This window comes from Cheilinus undulatus, linkage group 14, assembly GCF_018320785.1.
Source record: "Cheilinus undulatus linkage group 14, ASM1832078v1, whole genome shotgun sequence".
Taxonomy (NCBI): Eukaryota; Metazoa; Chordata; class Actinopteri; order Labriformes; family Labridae; genus Cheilinus; species Cheilinus undulatus.
In genome coordinates, this window is record NC_054878.1 from 7,422,407 (window position 1) to 7,444,642 (window position 22,236).

At 39.6% G+C, this 22,236-nt stretch overlaps 1 protein-coding gene across 3 annotated transcripts in view; it reads left to right on the forward strand.

Annotated features, from left to right (window-relative positions):
* Positions 1-22,236, forward strand: part of epha7 (eph receptor A7) — a 187,908-nt gene that overhangs the window by 40,159 nt on the left and 125,513 nt on the right. For all 3 annotated transcript variants that reach the window (XM_041805147.1, XM_041805149.1, XM_041805150.1), the window contains exon 4: positions 10,792-10,947. In XM_041805147.1, the coding sequence (XP_041661081.1) occupies positions 10,792-10,947 (156 nt within the window). The remainder of the gene's footprint in view (positions 1-10,791; positions 10,948-22,236) is intronic.

Here is a 22,236-nt window from a genome sequence, read left to right on the forward strand (position 1 = left end):
ACAGAAGAGACTGCTGATAAACAGCAAAATGCCAGTACTGAAAGTGAAGTGATTAAAACTGTTTCAGAACAAGCAGTAAGAAGACTAAATACTTTATTTCAGTGCATTATCGCCACATCTGGGACCTCCAAACATTAGCCTGTGTGTTGCGTCCCTTAAGTTAGCAGTTGAATACTGTAGCAACCTTGCATTTAAAATGCACACTATACACAAGAACATGAGATCATTTGGACACTTTGCTTGTCTTTCCTGCAGTTTAACATCCCATGATAAGCGTGGCATTCATTGCATCCATTGTACATCCTTGTGTTTTTCTTTGTTCATTCGCAAGAATGACTTACTTTCAAAAAAAAAAAAAACTCACCAGACTAGATTTATTAAACACATTTCCTACAAGGACGCCATTGTTGAAGGGAAAGGCTTGGCCTGTAACGGTACAGACACTCAGTAAACAGATAAACTGATAGCAGACAGGGTGCAGCCTTGTAGACTTGGGGATGTGGGTACAATGAAGTCTAAAAGGGCAAACACAGCCAGTGTAGCGATCAGACGGGTTGTAAACGCAGAGGTTAGATTAGTATGAGTCTGTCCATTAACTGCAGAGCGACAAACTGACTGCTGATATGACTTTACTACTGCTTTCCTGAACTTTGCTAAAAAAAAAAAAAAAAAAAAACATTCATGGATATGATCAATTTGCAAAGGCAGGTTAACACTGCTGCTGGTGTTAGATTGGTGATAGCAAAGATTGCATACTGTTTTTGCAAATATAAGAAGTATGTAGGAATTTGCTTTGGTGGACTTCATCAAAGATCTCTGAGTTCAACTGCAATGTTGTAAAACACACAATGTTGTCACCCTTTACCTCAAATATAAGTGTGGACAGTCTGGCCCTGACACTGCGAGAAGCCAAAGAACCATATCACCTCTCAAGGTAGAGTAATTTGTGCAAACATGACTTAAAGCCCGTTGCTTTATAACTATATACTTGTATTTACGTAGACAATTTACCCGTTCACCAGCTCTGTATCAGACTTGCAGCTTAGTCTTTAGAGTAAGCCCTCACCAGCACACAAGTAAGCCTATCTAATAAGCCCTTTTCACATGCACCTGTTTCATCATGATATGATACAATATTGATTTTTGGACACCCAATCTGCCATGATATGATTTAGATCTGATTCAATATTGGAGCCTATAATTAATATCAGTGACAGAAAAAATAATTTTCTGCAGTTTACAGTAATTACTGGCAAATCTCTGTATTTAATGAAAAAATCCCTTTTAACAACAAAAAAAAAAAAAAAAAAAAAAAATACAAAAACCTGCATTTCACTACAGCCACATTTTTCAAAGTTGTTAACGTTGTCTGATAAATCAAAATTGAGGACCCTTTAAATTTAGAACATAATATGCACATTTGTGTTAAAGTGTTGATTTTATAACAGCAAACATTTACAACTTTTTTAGTTCATTTCATGGACTCTGATCACTCTAAAGCACCAAAATGTTCTTTCTCTAAAGCCTTTAATAATTACCATCTACATTTTTGGCCTGTTTTCCTGCTTTTTCCTTGAACTTAATTACACATGTGGACTTGAACAGATTTTTCTGCTCTATCTGAGCTCTTCATACTTAACATAGGAGCCTTTTAATGTGGCAGATAGTCACATCACAGTATATTTTAACCATTAATCTAAATAAAACATACCCTTAGAATTAGTTATTTCTAAAATTTAACTGTAGGGGGTTTTGGCCTAAAAAGTTTGGGACTCTCATTCAACTAGAATCTCACTGGGGCGTAATCAAGCTAAAGAGAGGGAAAGAAACAAAGCAGTGACGCAAATTTTTTTCTGATTGTTTCAAGAATTTAGAAATAATACATCCTTAACTGGACACAGAGGCCCTGCTATTGCACTGCTCCACTCTCTTTCATGGCATCATGGCTTAGCATCTACCCCCGATGTCTGTTTTATTCACCGTCAGCAAATATGTTGTATTAAGTCCCTTTATCATCTAAATTGAAATACATACAACAACTTTAATATCTGTTAGATACAGTGCTGAGGAGAGACAGTGATGGTCCCTAAAGTTTTTCTTTACATTCCAACCTGCACACTTACTTCCAGATCACCTTACTAAACATGGTTTCATGCTGTCTGGACTGAATTTATTTTTGGAAATTATGATGTGTAGGCTGATACAGTGGGATCCTGTTAATTATTTTTCTATAAAATAAGGCAAACTGTATCAGAAGTTATTTTGCATTTAGAATTACAGTTCTTAATGCCTTCCAATGTCGTAGAGACTGGTGATAATGCAGTAGTAGAAATAAAGCAGGATTAAATCTTTTCACCAGGTTGAAAGTTACTTTTCTGCTCAATCGACTTTCAAACTTCTGTTTCAAGTGGGGGGCAGTTATATAATGTTCCTCTAAAACCAGTATAAGTACAGCAAAAAGACAAAACCATGACCAACAAAATAACTGTGAAAGCTGTAAAAATAAAAGCGAAGCCACAATAAATTGCAGTTTTCCAGCAGACTTGTGCTTCTTCCCCCCGCAGGCTCTTTCTCTCATCCTAATCTGAGTCTTGGATCCTCTTGTCTGCTGGAGTGGTGGTCTCGATGGGAGATAGCCTCGGTCCCTGCCGAGCTCTCCCCCTCCGCACACTGGCCACCCAGCAGACGAGCTCTGAGAAAGCCAAAGGCAAACAGACGCGCTGGCTTATCAGAATGTTTAAACAGCACGGCGTGGTGGGAGAAAGCGGCGTCTTAGACGGGATCTAGCCAATCTTTAACCTGCGGGAGAAAGCCCTTCAGTGTCATTATCAACAACCACGGGGGAGTGTTTACACTCTGTATCAGATACCGCAACCAGAGATGGTTTCTTTCTGGAGTGTTATCGCTCATCAGAGCTCCATAGAAAGTGAAAAGCAGCTAAGTATGATGAGTAGGCACTTGTTCACTCTGGATATGTGTGTTTTGCCTGGTCAGCAGTCATGACCCAACGCTTTAGTCTCCTCTTGGCTCTGTTTTCAATTACCGTCCTGAAAAGGTAAAGAAAGATTAGAGATAAAATCATGTCTTTTTCCTCTTGGAAAAAAAAGCTCTTGTTTCATAAGGCTGTGGCAGAGCGATAAATGGAGACTGACAGGGCTTTCATGTAGCTGAAATGGGGATACCCCGCGCCCCGGCCCTCTCTTCAGGCTGCTCTAGAAGTGTTGAAACAAGAAAACTCAGATGCCTCTATCCTTTTTATCCTGGCCCTGTCACAGGAGGTGGTGGCCAATATTTCCACCCCTAAAACTGAAATAAAGAAGAAGCAGAAGAGAGATCTGAGACGGCAGGTGCCCAGTATGAGAATCATTGCTCATTTCCACCCAGTGGCTCATGAAATATGCATTTTGGGTGTAATTTCATAGTTTGTATGCAGAGATATTCTCAGAGGTATATATATTTTTCAGATTGTTAAAGAAAGATTGAAGTTTTTCTACAGGCTTAGCTTGTTTGGCACATGGCTGCTTGCGGAGAATTTGGCGTCTTTGAGGCTAAAATAGACACAGCCTGCTACCTTAATCCCAGTCTCATGAAACCTGGGGTTTGTTTTTATATATTTTGGGTTATAAATAAGTCAAAGGTACTAATATTTGCTGTATCACTCCATTAGTTTTATAGAGCCAGCTGCCATAAGATGGGTTGTAACAACATTAGCTTGAACCAATTATCTCAATTAAAGGAGATTTTTCTTTCAAACGACTCAAATTATTATCAAAACTACCAGCGGCAAGGATTTCCTCCAAAGTTAGACTTTTTGTTAAAGAGCAACATGCTGTTTGTCATTCACAAAGCTACACAACTGCACTGACAAATGAAGCCTCGTGTTAGTTGACGGTAGTCATATGCCCAGCTGGATCAGCTGCTGGTCAGCTGAGCGTAATGATTGCCTCCCAGCTCCCACAGCCAATCACAGCTCTTTCTCTCAACACAGCAGCCCATGTAAATGTGACATATTTCTCACTGATCTCTGTTTACATTAATGCTGGTGCGCCACGCTGATGCTGCTGGCAAAGCCTTACCTCCTCCACCCCAGCCTCCTCCTTTAAAACACCCTCATATTCAGATTCATGAACTAATTTTATTGTATTCAGTATGCATTTTCATAAATATAGCTATCCATATGGGGGGTTTACCTTTTGCAATGTTGACGATTCTGGTCTTTATCTGCAATGATCGATTAGATTATTGTGTAATCACATAGATGTTGAAGGTACACTTCCTGCAACTTTTATGCGTTAAAATCTACTAAAGTCGTATCAAACCATGTGTCACTGGGATGCATCTCATCAGTATATGATGTAAAAACTTACTGATATGTAAGTTTATGCAGTTTGCCGTGCAGCAGACGCTAACAAAATAGTATTTTATGCAAAGACTGTGGGTTCCTCCTTCGCAGCCTCTTAAACCATCAAGCTTCACTTCTCTCCTGTACAGAGGAATCCACCATGAATAAGAAGACATGCCATGAGTTTTTCCTCCTTTAGAGTTCATATTGCCTTCAGCTCTTGCCAAAGTCAGACAGGTTTTTTTGATGGACATGACATTTTCTACACACGGCACCAGGTAATTTGTCACCCCTTACAATCACAGCATTGTGATCAAAAGTATATATTTTTTCAGATGAGATGGCATCTCTGACAGCATGTTAAGGCTGTGGGAGTCAGTCATGTGATTCAGCTGTCAGGTTGTGTCTGTTAACAGACTTTAGACTGCTTCATAAACTTCAGAGATTGACCTGAGAGATATACAGAGCAACAACAGGCATAGCAATTAAAGGCTTACATATGCTTTGACCCCGCCTCTCCGTCTGTATGGAAATGCTTTTTCTGTCTCACATGTATGCGCAGGGAGAGTGATCACATGATCACATCCATCTGATAACTGGAAATAATCTGGTATGGATAATAAGAAGTAGAAAATAGCCAATTACATTTACTCAGATGACTGTAACTGAGAAGCTTTTTTTGCACTTGTACTTTTTCTAGTTTTTATTATCAGTAGCTTTACTTTTACTAAAGTATATTTTCTGGGAAGTATTGAACCTAAGTACATTTTTTAAAGCATCAAATAATGAGTAGAGGTCCGAGCTCCTTCCAGCAACATGAAACTGACTAGTTGTTTGGCACATTGTCTGAGAATCCCATATTTCATCCCTAAACAACAGTAACATTTTACTTCAGGATAACAACCAACCTTGTTGGAAAAACTTGTCTATTTTCAACATGGCATTTATGTTGGTCAGAGCTTTGTAACCAGCTGTGTGGATATATGTTGTAAAGCATGAAAAGCATGCTTATGATACTCTTCTTCTTTGCAGCGTCTGTATGACTAGAAGACATCCACAAACTTCTACTCAACAAGCATCTTCAGTAGGTAGAGCTGGTTGTCTTGCACCAGGGAAGTTGTGGGTTTGATCCCCAGCTCCTTCAGTCTCACGATGATATGTCCTTGGGCAAGACACTTCACCCAATTTGCTCTGAATGCTGCATCAGTGGCGTGTAAATAGGAATGAATACATATGAGTGAGGCTATCCAGTACTGATGGCAGCCTTCACCAACAGTGTGTTAATGGGAAGGTGTGATCTGCAGTGTAGAATTACGTTGGGTAAACAGACAACTGGAAAAGTTCAAGTCCGTTTAACATTTTGGTCATGGTTCCTCCTCTCCTGAATGTCATGCTCTTTGGACGCACATTTGGAGCAAGAGTTATGCTTTAAGATTTTTCTGATCCAGAATGAGAGTTTCAGAATTAGGTAAAGTGATGTTCTGTGCTTTTAAAAACCCAACTTCTGACATTTCTATAGACAGGTTCTGGAGTATTTTGTTCTTTTTTGTGTTCGATCAATATAGATTTTTCAGGGCAGTTACCAACACCGATGATTCATAGTTCATGTGACCAATATGTGGAACAGATATGCATTTGTTATAGAAAATTTGCATGATCAAAAAATGGAGTAAAATAAAATATTTAGCCCCAGCCTTCAGCACTAAAAATGACAGAGCAGCACAGTAGCGGCAGGTAACAGGAAGTGATGTCATACGCTCACAATGCCAGTGGCACCCAGGCTTCAGTGTTGACTGACTGGTACTCATGTGACAGCTAGCCAATCAGATTGTGTGTTATACAGGACTTTAAGCCAGAGGGTAAGACTCACTTTGCAGAGGAAGTGGAGACTTTGGACTTAATAATTTTATTGATTATCATTAGAATAAAATTAACACATGTAAGTTGGCAAAATGCAAAATATAGATGGCCACGCCCTTAATCGGTTAACCCCTTATTTCTATGTTTTATCCCATCTTGGAGCAGGAGGATATCCTTCTCATTTTAATGAGCATTAAAATTAGGGCTGAACGGTTTGGGAAAATAATCTAACTGTGATTTGTCTACCCAATATTGCAGTTGCGATTTGAATTGATTACTACTCAAGTTCCTCATCTTATGTATTTTCCAACAAACACAAGCAATCAGTCATTTTATATTACAGTGAACAAAATATTAGACTAAACAAGGGCTGACAATTTTTGAAAATATACCTAAATCTGAAGATTTTGACTCGTAAACTGGAGATAAATTGTTGTATTGTCATTCTCATATTTAATGAGAAAAAAATATAAAAACGAAGAAAGTAGGATTATTTGTAGGCCATTCTAAAGAGGCTCTTGAATGATTGCATAATTATGTAATACATAACATCTCTGCTGCAAGAAAAAAGTTTTAAACTAGTATTTTGACATAAATTTGAGGTTAAAGAAAAATTGCACCTTCTGCGATTTGAAAATTGCAGCAGGCCATATTGCGATTTAATCTAATTTTCGATTAATTGCCCAGCCCTACATGAAATCCATCTCAACTTCACTCAAAGAAGGCTGCTACCCAATTTTTCTGCACACTGTTGTTGCTTCTTTTTCTTCTTTTTCTGGTTGCAAACTTTATTTACATGCAGACATAATAGAAGAATGGAAGAAGATGGATTAAAGTGTGTTAACCTGCACTTTATGATCAGATTATTGGGTAAAAAGCTGCTGTCAGCCTGAGTACTCGAGTAATGAGGGGACCCAAGAAATCAGATAATAGTTAGTCCAGTAGTTTGCATGTAAAAGCACTGTTTAAATATCTTAAATCATTTTTTATTACCCATATATTAGGGTTACAATGCATTTTTTTTACTAGAACCATAACAAAGTCTGTCATTTGGAATTGTGACAATCTTTATTTCTTTCTTTATTTCTTTGTCAAAAAATGAAAAAAAAAATTTTTTTGCATTGCCATTTTAGCCTAAAAATATTGACTTTTAGTCCACATTGCCCAACCTTGCATCAAAAAATGCCTGGATTAATAATGAATACATGTTATTCTCTGCTTGGTTATGAGTCATCATATTTTCTTTTCCATCTACCTTTGTCATTATTAGGTCATGGCTCTCCTGGGACTTTACTGGGTGAATAATTTAGGTTTACGGTAAATTCTTTAATGACTTTCTCAGGCAGTGCTGACTCTGTCCTGATTACACACATATCATCGTGAGGTTTGTTTACTGTCTTGGTCAAAGGTACGATGTTGAAATGATCTGTGTGCTTGTGCTCTCTTATCTCTGCGCTCTACTGAAGAATGTTTCCTCTCAGAGATAGGACCGGCTATAAACAAGCCGGACCCCTTTACTGACCTGAGGATCCGTCCAAATAAAAATAGCCTTGTTATTTTCCTTTCAAAGTGAGAGGCTCCTGGTTCATCCCAGGGCTGATGTTTGGACACGAGGTTTCTACGGCGCTGATGGAGCCTGAGGGGCAGGTTCATTCAGACGCCGGCTGCAGCTGAATATGTGCACACAGTGATTTGTTCTGTCATGCCTCAGTCATGGTGGGAATTCAGGTGTGAAGTGAAGAGTCTTTTCAGACCATGTTTGTACAGGACTAATGTCACCTGGAGACATTTAGTGATTTGTAATGATGGCTGAGATCATCAGTGAGTGTCTGTCTGTGTGAACCAGGCTTAGCTGGGGTTTACTAAATAAGAGCGCCTGTGAGAATCTCAGCTGTCAGTTGACTGGCTTATCGAGGGTGGGTGTATTTTGAATATTTTGGATACCAGCATGGCTGCAGGTCCTCTTTAGTGTCAGGACTGAGCTCTGCCAGCAAGACTAGTATTAAAACTTTGAAAATTTTAGATATTAAAACTAAAATAGCAATGCAGTTTGAGTCCCAGTCCTGTCTCTGGTGAACAAATCTTCCCTTTCGCTTAGTAAAAACTAACATTAAAAGTGCTAGAACCAAACAGCTGTTGTCCTGTATTTTTAGCCTTCGAATGCAAAAGAAAGCTTTAATTTTGTGGGGATTTCTTTTACCACTTACACACAGTATTTTTTGTAGAGGTACTTGGAAATAGAGGTTATAATAGCTACACGAGAATTCAGTCTGCATTTCTCCTCTATGAAGAGCATGCTAAGGGTAGACGAGTACAGCAACAGCAATTTAAAAAAGTGAGTCAAAACAGGGTGAAAATCAGTGTTGGCTTATATATATGCTACACAGAAAATGTTTTTGCAATCAATCCATTCATCCATGCATCCATCCATCCATTTTCTATACCACTTATCCTGTGTGGGGTTGAGGGGGGTTGGTGCCTATCCCAGCTGTCACTGGGTGAGAGGCAGGGTACACCCTGGACTGATCACCAGTCAACTACATGGCATATTTTTGGAGTGTTTTATTTTATTCTCCACAAAGCCTCTGTTTTTGGCATCATTTTGCAGTGCAACATAAAGGCTATACGTTCTTCTGCCTCAGCACTGGTCAGCTATTTGGGTCTGCAGAATTTGAAAGACATGCCCGTTTGCTAACCTTTTAAAGCACATGGATTGGCCAGTTTGCACATCTTCCATCAGACAGTTCCATCTTGTAAAGCTTAACCCTTTGATCCTGAATGTCATATATGACAAGAAGAAACTCATTATTCAAAGTGAAATAACTTTTGAACCAAAAATTGTAGCCACTTATTTGGTTTTCCTCTGAAAGCCTTCTGTTGTGCCATTCTAATGACGCTATCCATGCCGTAATAGCTCTTATTTTGAAGACTTTTTGTCACAGAAGGATTATTTTTTCACTTTTTGATCCCCAATTGATGGAAGGATAAGTTTGTGAAAAAAATCTTAGTCTTTATAGTTTACTGTGTGTCACACATAAAAATCTTTGAGTTTAATTTTTTTTTCTTATAGTCCTGTACCTTTTTTGAAATTCAAATGACATTGCAGCACATACTAGTAGCCCAGGTTGTCCTGATAAAAGGATGTTTAATACTTGACTGTGCACCACAGCACTGGTGTTTTACAAGCTTACAAGCTTACAAGCTTACGCACAGGGGGGACAACATCGTTAAAAAATTGGTTAGGCCTGGGGCTCAGGTGGCCTAGAAGTTTACGTACGTGAACAGCCCAGGTTCGAATCCGGCCTGAGGCCCTTTGCATGTCTCTCCCCAGCTGTGGTCCCTGTTTCCGACTCCATCCACTGTCTTCCTCTATCAAATAAAGGCACAAAAATGCCCAAAATAAATCTTCGAAAAAAAAAAAAAACATAGGTTAGGCCTCTGGGAGTAAAAAAAGTAAAATTGCCAAGTTAAAAAAAAAAAAAAAAAAAAAAAAAAAAGCAAATAAACAACTTAGCAACAGAGTAGAAGCACGAAAACAGGAAGTTATGCCTACACTCACTGTGTCAGTCGCACCCAGGCTTAAGTGTTAAGATTAAGATTGGCTGGTGCTCGTAACTTCCAGCCAATCAGATTGTGTTGCATTTAGATAGTGTTGTATTTTTTGAGACTGTGGCGGTTAAAAATAAAGCCGGAGGGAAATGCATTTTGCAGCAGAGCTGAAGTACTTTAATTGGTTTTATTGAAAATTGGCAAGATAAAATTCTGATACTGAAAATCAGCCAAATTCCAAATATTGGCTTCAATAGTCGGTCAGGCCTTTAACTGGTTGATCCCTAAAATCAGTTTCAGTATCTGGCCAATGAATTTGCAAATTTTAGCATATATCAGCAAAATCTAATAATATGCAACCCTGCGGAAAAGTGCTTGTTTCACAAGAAAAGAAAAAAAATAACAAGATATTCTTTACTGCAATTCAGATCTGCCTCATTTGACCAGCATTGATACAAGATTGTAAGGTGATGCTAATGCTTGTTAGCTCTCGTTGTTGGAATAGAAACTTCAGCATTTCATTATGCTAATGTCACCAGCAGTTTAATATTTATAAAGCTGCTTTTAAGTACTGTTTGTGATTGTTGATGGGTTGAATTACTGGTCTGGTCATCTAGGGTTGAATCCAAAGAAAGTTTTTTTCATAATTGACCTTTATTCTGAGAGATGGAGTGTCTGGCTGTGATGTAGACATCTTAAGTCACAAAGACGACCAATCAGAGAGTCAACTAAAGATCAAAATAGTAGGCTAGAAATTACAGTCAGATGTGGCAGACTGTTTTTCTTGCAGTCTTTAGGGTTAAAACTGCTGTATTTCTCTTTTTTTGGTTCCCAGTCCAGAGGATCACAAGATAGATCAGAAAAGATAAAATCAATGTCATTTCTTCTCCAGCAGAGAGGATATTTTGGCTGGCATGTTTCTCCAAACTTCGTTCTAAGTTGAAAGTTTTTGTAATTCCAACTGTAGCAGAGATTGAAAGTTTTACAGTCTTTCACCCTGGTTTTGTGTCTTGACACCGCTCTCTTTTTCTTTTTTGCAGCATGCGGTCGTGGTTTCTACAAGTCATCCTCCCAGGACCTTCAGTGCTCCCGTTGTCCGGCGCACAGCTTCAACGACCGTGAGGGCTCGTGGCGCTGCGACTGTGAGGACGGCTACTACCGGGCACTCTCTGACCCACCATCTGTGGCCTGCACGAGTAAGTGTGCCCCTCAGTTGCTATGTAAACAAAGAGCAGATCACTTCCCAGGATCTGAATTTAAAGAGCCAAGGCAAAAAAAAAAAAAAAGCGCTTGTGACCTGTTCAGCCGTCTGCCGCGGTCTCAGGAAAGCCCCACATGTGTTCCCATTGCTGCTGCTAGTATGTCATTATAATTATGTTTGCAGGCTCGCATGTCTGTTTTCTGTCTTAGCTGCTTGCTAATGATGAGAGGAGCAATTTGCCATTTCCTGTCTGAAAGATTGCAATTACAGTCAGCGGCGGCGGCAGGCCAGGCAGCACTCCACGTCTTCGTCTGTCCTGGCCAGTGTAACAGCGATGTGACAGCCATTGATGGCTTATTTACACAGGCCGGGGGATTCAGAGTGAAAGGTGGTTCTAGTTTGCTTCCAAATCCCTATTCAAACATGTTTACTTCAAGGTGGAGCTCTGTGGTTTACCTGCAGCTACCGTTCACAGAGAGGGCTAACACCAGCAGGGCTAAATTAGCTTTATGTTTCATCCGTGGAGCTAAACACCACTCCTATATGTAATCTAGGCACAACTATGTGTGCCTCATTTCACTAAAAGTGTCTCAAAGGACTCTTTGACAGACTGCAAAGTAGAATTATCGCAGATATTTAGGTGCATTTCTTCACTGTTGCAAATATCCAAGCCCTTCAAACAGTGCTCTACTCAACTTTGCTGCCCCAGCAGAATCGTTGTAGTGAAGGATGAACCAACACGTCAACACTGGGAGAAAGAGAGGTCAAGAATGCTCTGACCATGTTTCAGTGCAAAAACTGCACCACAACCTCTACAGTAACTCTAAAGGAGAGTTAATGTTAGCTGTGTCGACACCAGTTTGTTCACATTGTTAGTGACTAGAGTGGAGAAGATTAGCAAGCTAACAATGAAAGAGGGACAGGATATGGGCATAGGATGGGGGGGGGGGGGTACTGATTACCCAGGCCCACAGTAGGGAGGGGCCCTTGAGAAGCCTGCAGTGAAAAGTGCATTTTCCATTGTATTACTTAGTAATCAGTATCATTATTGAATCAAAAGCGACCAAATAAATCAGTCAACAGACTGAAACTTGTGTCAAATAGAGTAAAATACAATACTTGGGGTCCGCTGTGCCTCCCTTGAAAATGTCAAAATGGTGTAGTCCAGTGCTGCAAAATAATGAAAGTAAATTTAATTTAACCATAGTAAAAATGCTGCTCATAAATGGGGAAATTATAGTTCTAAAATGCATTAAAATCATAAATATTTGTAAATATGACACAAAATTTGTCGCCTGGCTAGCCAGTTTTGGGGGGGGTGCAAAATCCTTAGCTGCACCCCTGGGACAGCCTATATGTTTCCTATAATGGATGGAAAGGCCAGCACATTGACATGAAACTCATTATTTTTAACAGTAATAAGTAACACATGCTCGAGTGCTGACAGTACAGTTTTGCAAGTATTTAAGTAGTGAGACAACTGTGAATCTGTGATAGTAACATTATATATTTAAATCAAATGATAAAGATCAGTTTCTGGGATCTCTAAAAACAACATAGTTTGAACCTGAGAGGGAGCTAATTTAGATCCACTGTCACTAGGGTTTTTCCGAAACCCAGTGTCTGAAATACGTCTGATTCTGCCTAAGATGCAGGCATTGGTATCCGTGAGTACACAAGTTTATGCACCGACCCGATTGGTTTAGCTTTATATTTTGCTTCGTTTGGCTATGCTAAACATTAATGCTATACACCGGAAATCAACTCTTCTTCGCTGCTGGAAAACACAACATGCACTAGCTACCATTTTTTAGAGCAGCGAAGAAGAACCAAAGGACCCACTGCAGCAGCAAAGAATGGTGGCTACGTGACAGTTTTTCTCTGAATGTGATCGTTAACATGCCTTCTAGACTGGTGCCGTTGTACACAACAAGAAGCAACACAGTTTCAAAAGTTAAATATCTTTCCAATCATAAACCGTTGCCTCTTACTTGTTTTTCCTCTTGAAGCTAACCGTTGTGTCTTCCCATTGATGCTGCTGATGCCTTTGAATCCTTTGCTGCAGCGAGCCTGGAACTCGTGTGACTTTTGGGGACTTTAAAGATTAAATCCACACCAGTAAACTGAACACTGAACTTCTTCTTGTGCATTTTAATCGAATTACACTCATTTTTTACCACTAGCTTGAATAGTAACCATCATATTGTTTACCCTTTTTTAGGGTCTGTCAGCCAATGGCAGGCTGTTCTGTAATCACATCATGCTGCCTGAATAGAGCATAAAGAAGAGAGAGAGCCCGTGATGCAGCCTCCTATCTTATTGTTATTTTGATATTTAGGAGTAAAACTCAATAATCAGCAGAAAAACAACTTTAGGGTCACAGAGATGCTGGACATTATGATTCTATTTGTTGTTCTGAGTCAAATGTAGGTCTAAAATAATTTGCTAGTCTGAACAGTTAGTCCAGAAAGTTCACACTGGTATCGGATCAGTATCAGCCAATACCCAACACCTTGGTATTGGGAAGGAAAAATGGTATCAGAACATTCCTATCTGTCACCTGACTCAGCAGAAAATTAAACCTGAACAATAGATTTAATGAGGATTGTTAGTCTCTCAACTACCATTTCACCTCTAACAACTTTTGTGTCTGATATGAAGTACAGTGGATTGACATCTCAGATGTTTCATAACTTTCTGATCACAAACAACTTAAACAGATGAATAAATGCATGAAAACCAGCTCAGCTGCTGCACAAACACCCAAAGTAGGCCAAGTCAGAATCTCTGAAGAGTGTATGTGTGTGTGACGCTAAAAGTCTGATCATATACAGAAGCTCTGCATTGACTTGTCTTTGCATTACATTAGTGCCTCAAAGAGAGGATAATTTAGATTGGAGGTTGTATTTCTTGTCATAGATATCATATAAAATGATTGCTTGTCATTTACAGGAGTTTAAACGCGGCTCATCGAGCAACATCTCCGTCTCTACCTGCCTGATAACTGGCTCCGTTTATTTCAGCCTGCTGGAATTGCACTGATGTGTTTATTTATGTTGCCAGCAGTGATTTCATCGCTCATTAATTATTAGTTACAGCTCTGAAAACTTTTTCACCTTATCTCAGATTCTTTAGCTCCACTTCTGTGCAGACATTTCTGCTGTTTCTAGGTCTCTTATATAAGAGAAAATATATTATCAGGCAGCATTTTTAATTAAAACAGCTGGTGAGATAGAGGGCTGAAAAAAAAAAAACATTTAAAGTTGTAAAAGAAAGTTAGTCCTCTCATTATTTATGAGCTGATTTCCCAGAAGCATTAACCGTCCGTAAATATCAACCTTTTGGTTTTAGCTGCTGGGGGATGTTTTCTGGGTTAGTTTGAGGATATCCTGACTGAAGAGTTGACTGATTTCATTAATACAGGTGAAGCAGCCTAAACTAACCTCCCACCAGACTATAACCTTGTTATTTGGGCTAATCCAGCCTATACCCTGGGTTATACTGGGGTATAGACTTTAGAAACTGGAGAACAGTGTGACTCTGATGAGCATGATTGCAGAAGACTTAAAAAATGTAAATTTCATAGATTTAAAAATAGGCTTTGGAATAAAATGTGGTTCTTGGGGTTAATATCAGGTTAGGATTAGTTATTTTAAGCCCTTTTAGAGCAGAAGTACTGTAATGCAGCTCCGCCCTCATTATGCCTTTGTACATTCATATTGATCCCACAGTAGCGGCAAACTGGATCACTCCTGGATCATTTGATATTGACGATTCCAGATTAGAAACATGCAGGACCCGATGAGATCAAGAGGACGAGGAACTTCAAGGACTGGATGTTATGTTCTTTTATTGCTATGGAGCATAGCAGTGGATTTAAACACATCTTATTTCATGATAAAGCTGTTTCAGAATAAAGGGATGTTAACAGTCTAATTACTGCAAATTTCAAATTGCAAATTTAACACCCTCAGAGTTAAAATGAACACTCAGCCAGGGTTTATATAGGAACCACTGATAGTCTAAATTAACACTTTGTAAAGTGTTAAAATTTCAGCTCTAGCAAAGTGTTAACTAACAACTCTTACAGTGTAAAATATTAGCACTATCATAGCAAATCATCAGTGTTGTATTAACCCCCATGTTGTTAAATTTAAACTTTCCCAGAGTTTACATAAGTTCCCTGGAAAGTGTTAAATTAATATCTCTCATAGTGTTAGTTTTTAACACTCACAGTGTTGTTTTTTAACAGAGTGCAAAGTAATTTATGTTAATTATAAATTGCCTGCTCACATCAAACTTCTCAGGTAATTTGAGGTATCACAATGCAGGTACAGAGCAATAAGGTTGTCACAGCATCTGTGTTTGCCCTGAGTTAAATATTTGCACTGCCACTTTCAGTCAGCCATCCATCACCACATTCAGGATGTGACCAACTGAATAGACAAGTGTCTAACATACAAAAACAACAACAGTTCACCAGAAACATGAGCAAAGGAATTCCAACAGTAATAGCTGTACAACAGGCAACATCCAAACACAACTAAATACATCTAAAACATCTAAAACTTCTGAAATACATCTGAAATACATCTAAACACTCTACAATGAGGCATGATGGGAAAACTCTGCCCCCTCAGATTTGAAATAACAATGGGCAGGGCTTAAATCAGTTAAGTATCTTCAGAGTTAAATTAACACTGCACAGATCAACACTGCCAAATAACTCCAACACTGAAGGCCATTTAACTCTGAATGGAGTTACAATTACACTTTGAGTGTTACAATCAACACTGAAATTTTTAACACTGAGAATTCAACACTCCAGTTTTTGCTGTGTAGTATTTATGATCAAATCTGATCTTGAATAAAATTAGTGCAAAATAAGATGGAAAAAAAGAGTATATTTTTTTAGTGTTGTCTATATATGCTGCGGTTTTTGGACATGAACACCATGAGTGTAAAAATTGATATTGCACCATTTTAGGGTTGAAAATGCACAAAAAGGGGAGATTCATAATGATTAACAACAGACATTTTGAGATTAATCACAGTTATGAAGATTCTAACTGCCTGACAGCCCTAGTTTAAACACACCTCAGCAGGTAGAATAATATTGGATGCATGTTCTTCTGGCACATGGCAGGTGGTTAGTTGCAACCCTGGTAGACATACTACCATTTGTGACTGCCTTTTAGCCTCCACTCTGATGCATACTCCATTCAAATGCATGCCAAACCCTGGCATCCATGAAGCAACCCCAACCTCTAACACTGTTTAACACCTTTAGTCATTTTGTCCTTTAAATGTCTAACAGACACAGTTTGGGTTTACAGAAATTCCCTCAAACTACAACGTGAGGCCAACAAGGATGTGATAAAAGGATCTGAGGTCAACTAATGACCCCGAGCCACCAGACTGTGTGTGCAGCAGAGAGGCAGCCATAGAGATCCTGCCCTTAAAGACAGCTCCATTACTCACTTCTCCAGCCGTCCTAATCTGAAGTTAACGCTTCACTCTGACATCTCGTCCTGATCAAGGGCAGGAGAAAGTTCTCACTTCTTTGTCCTCTGGCCGTTCCCTTCTGGGTAATCACCTTGGCCAAGTAGCACAGTAATTACTGAAGTTGCCTAATGCACACTTTCCATTATTCATTTTCATTAACTTGGGGTCTACACTTGATGACCCCATACCATTATATGTAAATATGTATTTTTAACTTGTATGAATAGCTTCGTCCTCCTCCTCATTCACCCGACACAATTTCTGCTCGGCGCTCTGTACGTGCATTTCCTCATTCATCGCCGGATTAAGCCGGTGTGACCAATAGCGACTGTGATTTCCTTTTTCAGGCCTTATCCGGACCAGGAGTGAATAGTAATTGAAAATGAATTTGCACTGCCTGAACAAATAGCTTGATTGACAGATTTTTTTAAATAAGGGTTTGTAAAGCTACCATATCGTAGGCCTTAGCAAAACAGTGAGATGGATCTCTGGCACATAGAGATTAAGAACGTGTCTATGAGGATTTGAGGGGAAATGAGATGAAGATGTAATGTGGGGACATAAAAAAGCTAAATCCACGCTGAATAAAGATGAGGGAAGAAGTTCCATGAAAAACAACACGTAGCTCTAAATACATTGTTCCCCATCGTAAGAGTTGAGAGGGGGTGGAAGAGGATGGGAGAAATGCTTTTGTTTGTCGAATGTTTGTCCATTCATATGCAAAGTTGTGAACAAAATGAGACATATATGGACGGCATTTTTCTCCAAAGACGAGGCTGCTCGGAGAAGAGCTGCTGACAAGTCAGGGAGTGGGCATCAATCAAGCAACAGCTGTGAGCGGTGCGGGTGCAAGCTAGGGGCTGAAAAGGGCAGTTGTGAGAAGTCGTCTGCTCCTCCTAGCCCCCGCCACCGCCGCCGCTCCCCCACCCACTTTAAAAATGTGCCACCTCAACAAGTTGACATCCATCAGAGGCTCTGCCCTGCCTCGAGTTGCTAGGGGACTGTGAGAGGCCTGCAGACTGCAGAGGCTGCTGAGATTTTCAATCAATATCTGAACATATTACTCTGTATCTTCTGTTTCTACTGTCAGGAGAAGCTCCAGCCTCAGCAGGACTTCAAGTTTAATCCAGCTTTGTCTTATTTTCCAACTGCATTTACTTTTAGTTTCAGATATGTGGGATTTACTCTTGCCATATTTACAACCTGTCTAAAAAATGCGACAAATCAAGCCATTTTGGATGTACGACTTACTCTAGCAACTTCGGATTTAGCCTAGAGCTTAGGCAAAGTTGTCGTTTTGGTTACATTTTGATTAAAATGAATCTTTTGAAGAATATACTCCAAACAGGGATGCTTCAGTAACTTCACATTTTAAACTATTCTGATCCATGAGTTTGGGTTTATACCAGGCGAGATCAAATCCAACAACATTTAGTTACAGCACTCATTTACATGCACACTACACCCAAATTGGTTTGGATACAAAGTGACTCCACTTATTGGACACATGCCCATACCATGCAGTAGCAGAATTCCCTTAAAAGCAAGGCCTCTGGCAATACAAATGAATGGAGTAATATGATCTAAGCTACTAACTAAGAGGCTAGCGGTGCCTCTTTAACAGCTTTTCACCCTCAAGATGTCCTTAATATGCTTTTGTGGATGGGCCATGCTCTAAGAGCTGCCTCCTATGTGAAAGATGGGAGCCTATGGGATGTGGTTTGCTCTATTTCTAGTTTTGCTAAAAAGGTCAAAATGGTACCCATAGGAAAGCCATTTGGGAACTGACAGATTAGCTCTTGTTGTCAAAAAAATCCAGATCTCTGCAAAGGTAATTCCCATAATCCCAAGCCATGCTGAAACAACATAAAAAAGCAATGAAACAAGTGAGGTTGTAGTCCCAAACCAAGGTTACACCACTATAACTCCATAGAGAGTTGCATAATGCGAAACATGGTGACTTTAGACATATTGGTTCACCATTTTTGTCATTTTTGAAAAGAAAACAACTCAATGCTGTTTGTTCTTTTTTTAACGAAAGTATGTTGTCAGGTTCTGACAAAACTGGCACTTAGCAGCATCCATGCTAATCTCTTCTGCCATAATTGCACCGGCCTCTTATCGCTGCTTGTTTACGTCACGACTCTGCCGTGCCTGAAAGTACTGCCCCTCATCGCTGATTGGTCCTGTCACTTTCTATCCGGGCCCAAACGGTTCAGAGAGGAGCTTTGCAAGATGGCTTCACCAGTGAGAAACATGGAAACAGGCGAATCCATCTGCTTTGAAAGGTTAGGGCTAAATGGTTCTGAAAAAAACACTTCAATAAGGATTATTTTGATTCAATTTGTAAATTGTATTTTAATTATTGTATGAAAAGGGAAATATCATTTTCATGCCATTCTTATTTGGGTTAAGACAAAAAAAAACAAGGATTTGTTTTGCAAACTATTCTAAAAATTTGAAACTTGAATGGTCACCTGAAGTCTTGAGCATACGTCTTTACTGAAAAAAGTGTTAAACTGGTATTTTGATAAACATTTCAGGTTTCTAAGTTCTGTTGGTGCAGCTCGCTCCCATAAGACTAGTTTGATAATCCAGGATCAGTACAGGGTACCTTCACCTCATTGCATGTCCACACAAACGGTGAAGTTCTAGCCATTATCACATGGTTACCTTGCAGCTGTGCAAAAAGACAAGCATGAGGGCATGTGTATTGTTTCCTTAGAGATCACACTGGCACTACAGTTTTTTTGGGTTGTTTTTGCAGATCCATTTGCAGGGTAGATGTTATCAGGACTCTAAATCCATAGAAACATTTTTTTTTTTCTGTTTTGGTTGTGGCCTAAGCCCATCAGTGGAAAAAATAGATATTTTAGTAATTTGATGTAGTTTGATTGTTCCTAATGAATGTTGAAGTGGCTGTCAATTAAATACACATATATTTCTTTATACTCTTACATCTAAGGCCTCTAGGGCAGTTGCTTACTCTGCATGCATGTTGTAAAAAAGACGATGCTATTCACATATGGATAACGACCAGCTCCCTCACTGTTAGATCTGGAGATAAAGACAGCCCATTCACAGTTTGACCACTCACAAAAATCTCTCCCCTGTACTCCTCCTCCTCCTCCTCCTCTTCTGCATGGCTCTCCTCATAGGTTGTTTTTTTTTTTTTTGCTGCAGCCACATCATTAGAAGCTGGGTCACGGGGTCACAACACACATTTGTAGAGTGAGGATTACCTCATGGGTGATTTGAATACCACTCACCCCTGCCGCCCCTCTCCCCACTGCTCCCCAATTAGAGCCCAGTCAGCTAATAGGCTGTGGAGGGTTAAGACAGCCCCCGAGCACCTCTCAAGGCCGATAAGCGCCGGATTCTTCTCTCCTAAGCTCGGATTTACTCAGGTCTCACAACCATGCACGAAGAGGAGACAAGCTTTAGAACATGACCTAAAAATGATCAGCTGCTCATGGGGCTGGGTGATATATCAGCTTTTAAAATGAATTTTGAGACATTTCTGGTGTTGTTTACACTGATGTTGAACTGAAAAGAAAAAAAGATTCTACATGCAATGCTCAAGAGAAAGATTGTTTAGAGTACTAGAGACCTCTAACAGTGATAAGCTTTTTAGAAAATCTACTTGAAATATTTAGTCTAGATGAGGAACAATCATTCACAGATAAATGTTTTATTTAAAACATTTAGTCTGTAAGTCTGGTGGGAATAAACTTCACCTGGTCAGTTCGAGGTCCAAATGTTCTGGAGCTCCTGATAAAGGAGTTACTCTGTATACATGGCTGTAATTCCTAAATGGCAAATGCCATATTCATTAGAAACTCCTTAAATTAAAGATGAAAGTCTGCACTTTGCCGCGCCCGAAAGTACTGCCCCTTGATGCTGATTGGTCCTGTCACTTTCTAACTGGGCCCAAACGGTTCAGACAGGAGCTTTGCAAGATGAATTCGCCAGTAGGAAACACGGAAATGGACAAATCCATCTGCTTTGCAAGGTTACTGTGGCAGTACGTAGACGCAAACTGACAAAACCTTTGTCCATTTCCAAATACTTGTGTTTTTTAATTCATTTAGGAAAATTTGTTGGTTAAAATCAGATGATACTGATACCTGTTTGATACCATGGCAACCTCTGTCCATTTGCCGTTCTCCATGTCTGTCATCCGGCAAATCCATCAAGCTTTAATCGGCATTGTTTATGCTGAACCTAAAACAGTTTGGACTAATCAGCATCATCTGAGGAGAACAAGCCCCATTCACACTTGCAGAAAACTCCTGACAATCCCCTGAATTTACCTGGATGAGCTGCATGTATCAATGCAAGCAACAGCGTTTTTCACCCTGACTTTGTAATGCTTGCCCCCTGATATTTTTCCCCTCCTCATCCCTTCCATTGACCAACAGGCAAACTGCAACCCTAGTCAGACATTTTCAGAGTAGGTTCCCAAGAAATTATCCAGAAAATTTCAGGGTTTCATGAGTGACATGGTCTGAAAATTACAGGCAAACACCTAAATGCCTTCTATATTGCCCCAAAAAGTTGGCGATTTCAAAAAATATGGTAGAAAAGGAAAGGTCACAATTTCAAAATTTGGGAGGTTGACAGAGTTGTACATTTATGCTTTTAAAATGACAATTTTATCATAAAAATGCCCAATATTTGATGTCAAAGACTTCTGTTTTTGTTGCCATCATATCAATCAGGATTCAGTTTGATTTCCTTCTTACCAGCATCCTGTCGAAGTTCATAAATCTGGTACTGGGACAAGAATTTGCTATTTATTCATAGACAAATATATAGAGATGTATGCTGTGGATTAGTATCAGCTTAAACAGTTAAGATTTGACTTTCAGTACATGTCGCAGAGCCTTAGCTCCTACATTCACTCACCCTCCCTCCCTTCCTTCCTAAACCTTGGGGGTCTTTTTTATTCCACCACGTTCATGGCCACAGTTAGCAGCGCTGATAACATCTCATTCTCCTCCTGCCGCTCTCATTTTGGTCTCAGGTGCTGCAGATCAAAGCCGTGATTTCTCAAACAAAAGGAAATGAGATTAGACTGACTCTGGATCAGTGTGACCTTTGTCTTTGGTCTTGTTTTCAGTTGCATGCTACCCTGCAATCTCTGGCCTTCTTCCTCCAGAGACCTCAGCATGCTTCACACGGAGTGCATGTCGGATCGTATAACGTCGACACTCCCTTTCCTGGTGAAGGACTGGGGCTGAGTTTGACGAGTTTTCTAACTTTTCCTCACAGACAGTCCAGTGAGTGAAAAGCTGTAAAAGTAGTCAGGGTGTGTAAGTTGTCTGTCAGGCTGTCTGTATCGTTTATAGAACTTCTGCCTTGTGTGCAATAATAGAAAATGAAATTTCTCTCTTTGAAATCTGCAATTATTGTAGTTTGATCATGACCCAAAGACCCAAGACATACTGTAGCACCTATGTACCTACCTTTTATCATCTACAGATGCAAGCACTGGCTGGAGGTAAGGGGCAAAAGATGAATCAAAAAAGCCCAGTCTTACACTTCTTAAAAAGTTTTCATCTGTCTGGGGGGGACCTGACAAAAACGTTTGGGCATCACTGGACTAACTGATGGTTAGACAAGCCCAAGTGACAGAACTTCATGTGAGCTTATTAATGCAGATTAATGCTACTAGATGCTGCACTGTTCCTTAAGGTTATAGCAGTATAGAAGAAAAGTCTTCTTCTAATCCTGACAAAAAATACTGTTAACTTTTGTTGTTACTTCACGTTACGTC